Below are 10,830 nucleotides of genomic sequence, written 5' to 3' on the forward strand. Positions count from 1 at the left end.
ATAGCAGTGACCTCATAGTCATAAGAAATCAAAGTGTTGATTACTTGTGGCCATTTCCCACTTCTTCAGTGGCACCCTACAACGATCAAGCACAGTAGTCAAAATAAACCTATAAGGAGTAGTATGGGCTTTGGAGCCATTGATAACCCTGTCCAGTAGCTTGATAATAAATGCAGGACAGTTGATCTACCTTCCACTTTCAAGACACTCCATCAACAGCAAGTCCATATTGTTAGCAATGTGCCTACTTTCCTGCCTAGGTAGCAAGCACTTGTTGACAAATTCAAACAGGACTTTGTGTTGTGGCTTCATTTCACTCTTATGCACAACTTTGGCCTCATTCACTTCTGTGACATCACAGAATCTCCTAGTGATTGCAAGGGTAGTAGGAAGGGAGTCCAGACTTGGCCATCTTTGCCTTGTTTAATATCATATCCTTTAGAAGGATTGTCAAGAATCTCACCCAGCTTGTTTGCATCAAAGGTCACTTGGATCCCTTTCACCTGGCTAGTAACTCTGTCATCCTTGACCTTTGCATTGGCCATGAATTCAATGATCTCATTCCTAGCCAGCCTACCATCCAACTGAAGGATCATGTCCTTCCAGCCCTGAGCAGCTAGAGCATCAACCAATCGAACCATCCGTGGTTCCACAAAATCCTTCAGAAGTCTACCCTTCAAAAAATTTCTTTTGCCAAACTAGGCCACCTTTTCAAGTTCATCATCAGATTCACTCTCTTCTTCACCACTCCATTCCTCCTTCTCAGTAATTCTAGCTTGTTTGTTTTTTACAGCAGACCTTGTCCTCTTGGCCAATGAGGGTTCAACAGTCTCAGACACAGATGAAGATTTCTTGGAAGAAGTCTTGGTCTTTTTGGGCTTGGGGGTCTGAACCTTCACAGTTGTGTGCTCTTCCTGATGGACCTGTTCCATCTCATCCACATCAACAGCCTCAGTAGGCTCTGCTACCTTAGCTTTCCCTATATCAATCATTTTCTTCGTGCTTTCTTCCGTAGCCTTTTGTAACTCACTCTCACTCTATTTCATAATGTTTCGTGTGGCCCTTCCTTTTGGTAGAGAAATCTCAGTAGTTGTTGGAGAAGAAGCCTTTCTTTTCTAGGAAGGTTTCGCAGTGTTAGGGGCTTTTGGTGTTGGGGTTCTCCTTTTCTTTGGATTATAGCTAGCACCTACTTTCTTCTGAAGGTCTACTAGGGTCTCCTCAATAGATAAACTAGGTTCATCTGCCTGTGAACTAAGATTAACCAACCCTTCAGCAGCCTCCCCTGAACCACTTCCCCCTGTCATCTTCCTACTCTCTTCCACAGTTGCATGTTCGACCCCACAGATAGCTGGTCTCACCAATTCAAAAGTGGGTGAAGAATCAGCCACTTCTTTCCCTTTTTCCCTCACATTACTATCCACACCCTCACTTTTCTTTTCTTTTTCACTTTTATTTTTACCACCTTTCCTTCTTAACTCAGGCAATTCCACATTCCCCTTCTGAGGTACGTGCTGTTTTAGTTGAAAACGTAGACAATAGGTTTGTTCTGGTTGGATCTACTTCCCCCTCACTCATAGATTTGAACGTATCATCTGAGTTCTCAGAATCTTGGGCTTGTTTTGCCTTTAATTTCACGTTCAATTTCTTTGAAAGAGCACCAGTTGCCACCATTTTACGAGCAAGCATTTTCACTCGCCTTCTCCTAGGTTGAGGGGTTGTGCTTGGTGGAGGAGGGGTGGAGGAATTAGAGGGGGTAGGCTGTGGAGGAGTGACTGGGTTATCTTGGGGGTTAGACATCTTGCTAATCCTAGAAAAGGATTTGTGAATTGGGGTTTTGGAAGAGTGAAGAAGAAAATCAACGGTTTAGAGAATTATGAAAGTCGAAGAGATTGTGATGATGGGTTTTTAAATAGAGACGCTTAATTAATGACTAACAGCAACTTTTTGTAGTCAATTAGAAGTCCAATCAACCTGAAATTTCAGGTTGAATAAGCGATTAAGCTTCTCTAGATTCTAGGCATTTTATGTGGTAGGGATTCTATTAGAGACAGAACTAGTTCAAACTTTAGAGGGATAGATTTTTGTGATGATTTTGAACATGGGTAGGACTCTGCTCATGAATTAAATATTAATTTTTCAAATTGTACAGAGTGTAGAAAGCATACCTCGTTATTCAGATGAACCAGTACTGATGAACCAGGTTCTTCACTATGAATCCTCTTGACCATGTCTCAATTTACCAAAATAGAGAAAATTTTGTTAGAGATCAGTGAGTCATATCAACACATGTCATAGGAGTATACATTTTACAGTATTAGACTAAGCAACGATTAATCTAGATATTTACACAAGTTCCAGATTTTCTAACCAATTTTTTTTTCATTTTTTTCAGTTTTTTTTCATTGTGCATTCTGAACTGATCCCATTAGGTGATCTTAATCATCCCTAATTCTAACATGTTCTATTCAAAGTGCTCTCTACTCAGTGCTTTGGTGAAGATGTCAGCAATCTGTTTATCGGTAGCACAAAATTCTATAGTAATGAGTCCTTTCTCATAGTTGTCCCTAAAAAAATGGTGCCTAAAATATATGTGCTTACTTCTCTTATGATGAACCGAGTTATTAGTCATACTAATAGCACTAGTGTTATCACAGAAAATAGGGATGCAACCAACTTCAATACCAAAATCCATCAACTTTTGTTTGATCTATAGTAATTGAGCACAACAGGAAGCAACATCAACATACTCAGTTTTAACAGTGGATAAGGCCACTGAATTTTGCTTCTTAGTAGACCATGACACAAAACATGAACCAAGGAAGTGTTCCAAACCTGAGGTGCTCTTCCTATCCACCAGGAAACCTACATAGTCAGCATCAGCATATTCCACTAAGTTAAAGTTACTACCTTTTCGATACCAAAGACAAAGGTCAGTAGTGCCTTTCAAGTATCTCAATATTCTCTTGACAGCAGTCATGTAGGATTCCTTTGGATTTGCTTGAAATCGAGCACAAAGCCCTACACTAAAAACAATGTCAGGTCTGCTAGCAGTAAGATACAAAAGTGAACCAATCATACCCCTATACAACTTCTGATCAACAGATGAACCAGGTTCATCTATGTCCAGTTTTGTGGCTGTTGCAAAAGGAGTGTCTATTTCATTTGATTCTTTCATTTCAAACTTCTTAATCAACTCTTTTGCATATTTCTGCTGATGGATCATGGTTCCAAGTGTGTTTTGTTTAATTTGCAAGACTAAGAAGAAATTAAGCTCACCCATCATACTCATTTCACATTCACTCCCCATAAGTTTTGCAAATTCTTTACTTAATTTTTCAGTCGTTGCCCCAAAAATTATGTCATCAACATATATTTATACTACAAGAAGGTCCTTACCTTTTTCCCTAAAGAATAGAGTACTGTCAATTTTACCTCTCTTATAGTCATGTTCAAGCAGGAATTTGGATAGTCGTTCATACTATGCTCTAGGAGCCTGCATGAGTCCATAGAGAGCCTTGTCTAATTTGTATACATGTTCCGCACACTCCTCACTCTCAAACACTAGAGGTTGTTTGACAAACACTTCTTCCTTTAAGTAGCCATTTAGGAAAGCACTTTTGACATCCATCTGATGAAGAGTAAATTCCATGTGTTCTGCAAAGGCTTTGAGAAGTCTTATTGCTTCCAATCTTGCAACTGGAGCAAAGGTCTCATCATAGTTTATGCCTTCCTCCTGGCTGTCACCTTGAACCACCAACCTTGCCTTGTTCCTTGTAACAGTTCCATCTTCATCAAGTTTATTTCTGAAGACCCATTTAGTGCCGATTACTTATATGTCCTTGGGTCATGGAACCAGACACCAAACCTGACTTCTTTCAAACTGATTGAGTTTTTATTGCATTGCATTCACCCAGTACGCATCCTGCAAAGCCTCAGTAACATTTTTAGGTTCAATAAGAGATAAAAAAGCATCAAAAGAACACAAATTTTTTAATTGAGATCTAATTTTAATTGCATAGGTTAGATCAGTAATTATGTTCTCAATGGGATGAGAACTTTGATACTTGTAAGGTTTCACAACCAACTGGTTTCTGTTTGATGTTTCTCCCATGTTCTGTTTCAGAGGAACATGCTCATAGATTAGATTCAGTTATTCTTTGTTCAGTTCCCCCTATCAAGTTGCCCTGGATGGAAGAACCTATTCCATCACATGTTCCTTTTCTGGTGCAGCTTCATTTAACTCTTTTACCAGCCCAATAGCTTCATCTTCATGTCCCTGTCTCGCAAAAAAAATGTTAGTTTCATAAAAAACTACATGTACACTTTCTTCAACACACATAGTTCTTTTGTTGTATACTTTATATGTTTTCCTATATGAAGAATATCCCAAGAATACTCCCTCATCACTTCTGGGATCAAACTTACCTAGGGAGTCTTTTATATTATTGTGCACAAAGCACTTGCATCCAAATGCCCTAAGATGGGATATATTTGATTTTCTCCCTTTAAGTAACTCATAAGGAGTCTTCTCTACAAGAGGTCTAGTAATGCCCCTATTAATGATGTAACATGTAGTGTTTTCATCCTCTGCCCAAAAGCTATGGGGCAGTTTACTATAAAGAAGCATAGTCCTAGCCATATCTTCAAGAGTCCTATTCTTCTTTCAATTACTCCACTTGTTGAGGAATCCTAGGGGAAGAAAAATATTATCTATACCATGCTCATCACAAAATTCAGCAAACTTAGCATTTTCAAATTCAGTTCCATGATCAGATCTAATTGATGCAAGTTGATTAAGTTGTTTCTGAGTTTTTCTAACAAAGGTAGTAAACATGTCAAATGTTTCATCCTTGGATGTTAAAAAGAATGTCCAAGAAAACCTAGAGTAATCATCAACAAGCACCATAACACATTTCTTACTACCGCTGCTTAATATTCTTATTGGACCATAAAGATCCATATGAACCAGTTCCATCGACCTGGTCGTACTTGCCACTTTATTGCCTTTAAAAGTGGATCTTACCTGCTTCCCCTTGCACAAACCTCACAAACTTTGTCTTCATTAAACTTGATGGTAGGCAGCCCTATCACCAAGTCCTTGGAAACTAATTTGTTGAGTTGACTTAGACTTGCATGACCAAGTCTTTTGTGCCAAAGGAGAGGATCATTGTCCAACACACTTAGGCAAGTGAGTTCATTTCAGAGAGAACGGACAGATCTACAATGTATATATTGTTTAATATTTTTCCCTGCAAAACAATCTTGTCAGTGGTAAGATGTATCACAAAACATTTGGTAGAGGTGAATGCTACCAAGTTACCTCTTTCACACAGTAGCGATACACTCATTAGGCTATATTTCAAGCCATCTATCAAGTAGACATTCTCAATGGAATGAGAGTCTGTCTTACCTACCTTTCCAACCCCAATGATCTCACATTTCTAAAGGAGACATTACCTCATTTGAGGTCCTCAAGTGAAAGGAACTAGTTCTTGCTTCCAGTCATATGCTTTGAGCAGCCACTATCCATATACCATATTTGGCTACATCCCTTCACTTTGACCTGTAAGAGAAAATTAAGGGTTAGTCTTAGGAACCCAAACTAGTTTGGGTCCCTTTCTATAGGCAAAATAGTGAATTAAATTCTTTTTAGCCCATCCTGGCAGCCTATTTTTCCCTTAAACAAAGGTTTTGTTCTTTTGACTAGCCTTTTCTTTTGCATTACATTCACCTTTAAAGTGACCAGTCGTACCATAGTGTGTGCAGATTTTGTTCTTAGGAAGTGTGATATATTTGCTTTTGGGATCCCACTTAGGTGCATGGGTCTCATAGCCAAGTCCTCTCTTATTGCTACTGTGATGTTCTTATAGCCAAGATAGTGCATCAGAGGACTTATACCATTTACAAGTTCTGTATAGTTCATGCTTAACCTTACCTAGATCTTCTTTTAGGACTCTTATCTTCTCATCCCTTTTGTACAACTCATCCTTCATTTTTCCTAAGTTTACTTCTAAGGTGAGATGTATTTGATCATCTTTCATTTTACTTGTTCCTAATTTTAGTTTTAAATTTTCAGATCTAAGCCCTAACATAGTGGTGTCAAGTTCAAGAACCTGGTTCTTCAACTCAGTACTTTTACTATCACTTTCACTAGCCCTGAGTTCCAGATTCTTGCACTTAACTTTCAAGACTACACATTCCTTAGACAGATGTTCCTTTTCATTGTTTATGACCTCAGACTCATCAATGAAATCTAGCAGTAACTCAGATAGCCTTTAATTAAACAATAATTTAATCTTATCTTTGAGATGATTCACACTTACCACTTGTTCATCATCTGATTCTCTAATGGCCATAAGTTCTTGTTCATCTTCATCTTCATCTTTTGAATCCTCATCTGAGCTTTCTCCCCAGGCAGCAACCATAGCCTTCATTTATCCTTTATTCTTCTTGGGATGAACCTGTTCCTTCTTCTTATTCCTTCGTTCATCCCTTTCCTTCTTCCATTCTATTTCCCATTGAGGACAGATTTTGATCATGTGGTCAGTCTTACCACATTTGTAATAGCCCTCGTTAGTCTATTTTTCAGGGACCCTTGGTTTGTTTTAAGTTGCACCTCTTGAAGAACCATTTCCTCTCATTAGATACTTCTTGAATTCCCTCGTGATCATAGCCATTTCATCTTCCTCTTGATCTGCACCTTCAGTAATTCTGAGAGTCAGGCTTCTTTCTTTCTTAAGAGCATCCCTCTTCATGGTCTGCCTTCTCAGTTCATAGGCAATGACATTTCCAATTAACTCATCCAACTTGAGAGTGGCAATGTTCTTCGACTCCTGAATAGCAGTGATTTTTCTTTACAAAGTAACAGGTAAAACCCTTATCAGAATTTTCTCAACCTTGTCTTCTTCAAGGATAATCCTTCCAAGAGACTTATGTTTATTTGTTAGTGTTGTGAACCTTGTGTACATCTCTTGGATGGTTTCTCTTTTCTTCATGGTGAAATTCTCATATTGAGAATACAACAGTGTTCCTCTTGATCTCTTCACTTGAGGAGTTCTTTCATGAGCCACATGTAAAGTGTCTCAAATTTCCTTAGCAGTAGTGCAACTTTGAATATTGTTGTACTCATTTGGACCAAGTCTATACACAAGCCATTTCTTGGCCTTAACATTCTTTTCCCACTTCTTCAAGTCCTCATCAGTGCAGTCAGCTCTACTCTTTGGCACATCCACTCCTTCATCATTCTTCTTCATTGTAGCTAGGGGACCATCAGTAACAATGTCCCAAAGTTCATAGTCCTCTCCGATGATATGATATCTCATCCTGTTTTTCCACCAAGAGTAGTATTGGTCATTAAAGAGTGGAGGCCTTGTAGTGGATTGTCCTTCCCAGTTTCCAGGTGGTGCACTCTTCTTGATCTATTCCTAAGGTGTTAACCTCTTCAAGGATAACCTGCTCTGATACCAATTAATGTTTTATACTTCAATACCACACAAGAGGGGGTGATTTGTGTAGTATCTAATTTTTCGTTTAACCTGATTATAGAATGACCTGGTTCTTCTATGTGTTCCAACTGCTACTATTGCGGAATTAAAAATATAGAAATTAAAGAACACAGAGATTTTACATGGAAAACACCTGGCTCAAAAAGCAAAAAAACCATGACCTACCTTCCAGTAGGATTTTCCCAAACTCTCCACTGAAATCACCGAGCCAAAAACTGCATTTACAAAAACTCTTTTGTAAACCTAGGATTAACTCTAATCCCATTGTAGCACATAGCCTCAACTCTTACGACAATTTCAAGTTAACTCTAACTTGAAACTCTAAGTACCTATACAATTTCTTCTAGATAAAGCTGAAAGGTTCAATATGAAAACATCTACTACAAGTTGAACTAGAATAAAAGACAGACACTTGGAACTGTTTCTTTTATCTGGTTTAAGTAGCTTCAGGATTGCACGCTTGAATCACACATAAATTGCTTGCAAAATTGCCTTGCTATTTTGCTCTCAATTCACGTTCAACATTTGGTTATGTGTGTTACCAATAAAAGAGAACAACACTGATATTTATGGAGCTAGTAAATATAGATTGACTAGAATACTGATGCTACTCTTCCTTGGTGGAAGAGTTCTAGTTGGTCATATGCTCTAACTCTATCCATTTATTAAACCGTATCTCTTTGTGTAAGGAGTCTTTCTCCTAATCCAATATACAAAATATTCGGTAAGTGAGGTTTATCTCATTTGTGTGCATATCACATGTTTGAGTTGACAATGTCTGTGGTTCACTAGAATGGACCTGGTCCATGCCTAAGTTCTTTGTCAGTCTTCAAAAGTCACCTTTACTTCGGCCAACATACAGTTATCCAAGTCGGTGATTGAAGAAAGCCACATAGAGGTAAACTCAACAAGTCTAACATGGGATTGGAGGAGTAAATACATCGACTATTTGAGAAACAGGAAGCTGCACAAATACCTAAATGAGTCGAGAGCCCTTCGAGCCAAAGCAGCTCGATTTTCACTCGATGAGAGTGGAACTCTATATAGAAGGACCTTCGACGGACCACTAGTAGTATGCTTGGGACCGGTGGACACCGATTATGTACTTCGAGAAATCCACGAGGGCACTTGTGGAAATTATTTTGGTGCCGATTCATTGGTTCGAAAGGTGATCAGAGTAGGCTATTACTGGAACAACATGGAGAATGAAACCAAGGAATTCGTTCGAATGTGTGACAAATGCCAAAGGTTTGCGCCAATGATTCACCAACCCGGTGAACAACTACATTCAGTCTTATCACCATGGTTGTTCATGAAATAGGGGATGGACATCGTCGGCCCCCTATCAATGGCGCCAGGTAAAGCTAGATTTATTTTGTTTATGACTGACTATTTCTCGAAATGGGTGAAAGCACAGGATTTTGAGAAGATAAGAGAAAAAGAAGTCATTGACTTCATCTGGGTCCACATCATATGCCGATTCGGGATCCCCTCTGAGATTACATGTGATAATGGGAAACAGTTCATAAGCAGCAAGGTGACAAAATTCCTCGAAGATCATAAAATCAAGAGGATCCTATCAACACCCTATCACCCATGTGCAAATGGACAAGCTGAGTCGAAGAACAAGACCATCATCGAAAACTTGAAAAAGAGGTTAGAAAATGCTAAGGGAAAATGGAGAGAGGTATTGCCCGAAGTACTATGGGCATACCGAACAACTTCAAAGTCAAGCACAAGAGAGACACCATTCTCTTTGGTATATGGGTTCAAGGCCTTGATACCAGTCGAGGTCGGAGAGCCAAGATCCAGATTCCGACATGCTACCGAGGACTCAAATAGCGAAGCCATGACTACGGCCATCGAGCTACTAGATGAAAAGCAAGATGTTTCACTAGTCCGAATGGCCGCCCAAAAATAGAGGGTCGAAATGTATTATAACAGGAGAACAAACCTCCAATATTTCCGAGTCGGGGACTTAGTCCTAAGAAAAGTCACCCTCAACACTCAAAACCCAAATGAAGGGAAGCTAAGCCTATGCTAGGAAGGACCGTACCGCGTCCTCGGAGTAGTGGGCAAAGGGTACTACAAACTTGGCACCATGGAAGGAGAGCAACTTCCAAGCAACTGGAACATATCGATGCTCAAACGCTATTATTGCTAAGGTATATTCTTCTCCCTTTTCGCTTTATGTATCCTACTAATTTCTTATAGGCTTTCGATGGGAAACGCCGAAATGCCCTTCAACTCAAAGACCTTGGGTTTTAAAGCATGCGTTGCACTCTTTTTCCCTTCGATCAAGTTTTATCCCAAAATGGATTTTACTGGCGAGGATTTTTAACGAGGCAACATCCATATGCTACCTAAGAAGAACTCATCAAGTATTCAAGGCTTATCTTCAATCAACCTCAAATACCGGGGGGGGGGGGCATCACCCCAGGAGGTCATCTCTTCAAAGAAATCGAACTATGTCTAGGAGGACCTCAATAGGAGAATGTTGTATTAGGCCAAACGGTCAAATGAACCGTGTCCATGTAGAATAATCGAGCCTCCAAAGACAAAAAACATGTACGCATATATAAAGTAATTGAGGAAGCCCTTGTTGCTTATCAAGACACTTTGTGCCTCGAAGAAGTTCACTACTTTCTCATAAGACGGCTCAAGGTCCAGAAACTTTCGAACACTCGGGGACTGTCATCGACAGTCAGCTCATCGAGCCATCGAAAACTCGAATTCGTAATACCTCAATCAGGAAACTTTGAGCTTGTAAGCCCTCAAGTGAGGTAACATCGAATGTATAAGATCTCAAAAAGGCATGCCCAAACTTATAAGACCTCAATGAGGCAATACCGAGCTTATAAGATCTCAACGAGGCATACTCAAATTTATAAGACCTTAAAAAGGCATAACCCTTACATGAAGGCCAAGACAATATATTCGAACTTGTAAGACCTCTAAAAAGGCATACCCTCGATATAGACGCCAAGGTCACCGCACTCGGGGACTAAAGGCTACGACCAAACATAAAGACTATGGCCGAATTAACGCGGCTTAGAGACGTTGGACTGCCGCCATAAAATAAAGGTCTTCAAATACTTCGAAAATAACCGGTTAATCAGGCTACCCTCGGTATAAGCAAAGGAGCTTCAATAATATCAGCTCCGAACAATAAAAAGGCTTCGAAAACAATCAACCTTCGATGAAAAGGCTTCAAGAACTCAACCTTCGAGCGAACCTCACGAGGTACTTAGATATCGTCACATATCGACTCATAATCAAGGTTCTCATTTGATCAGTCGAAGAGTCGGACGAACATAAAACATGC

The 10,830-nt window shown here is 39.5% G+C and overlaps 1 protein-coding gene across 1 annotated transcript; it reads right to left on the bottom strand.

Moving 5' to 3' along the window:
- Window positions 1-2,707: 2,707 nt before the first annotated feature.
- LOC142181804 (secreted RxLR effector protein 161-like) lies at window positions 2,708-3,175 on the bottom strand. The gene is made up of 2 exons (XM_075255358.1): window positions 3,109-3,175; window positions 2,708-3,018 (listed from the first exon to the last, which is right to left on the bottom strand). The coding sequence occupies exons 1-2, from the start codon at window positions 3,173-3,175 to the stop codon at window positions 2,708-2,710; spliced, it is 378 nt and encodes a 125-aa protein (XP_075111459.1).
- Between the last annotated feature and the right edge of the window lie 7,655 nt (window positions 3,176-10,830).

This window comes from Nicotiana tabacum, chromosome 6 (genome assembly GCF_000715075.1).
Source record: "Nicotiana tabacum cultivar K326 chromosome 6, ASM71507v2, whole genome shotgun sequence".
Lineage (NCBI taxonomy): Eukaryota > Viridiplantae > Streptophyta > Magnoliopsida > Solanales > Solanaceae > Nicotiana > Nicotiana tabacum.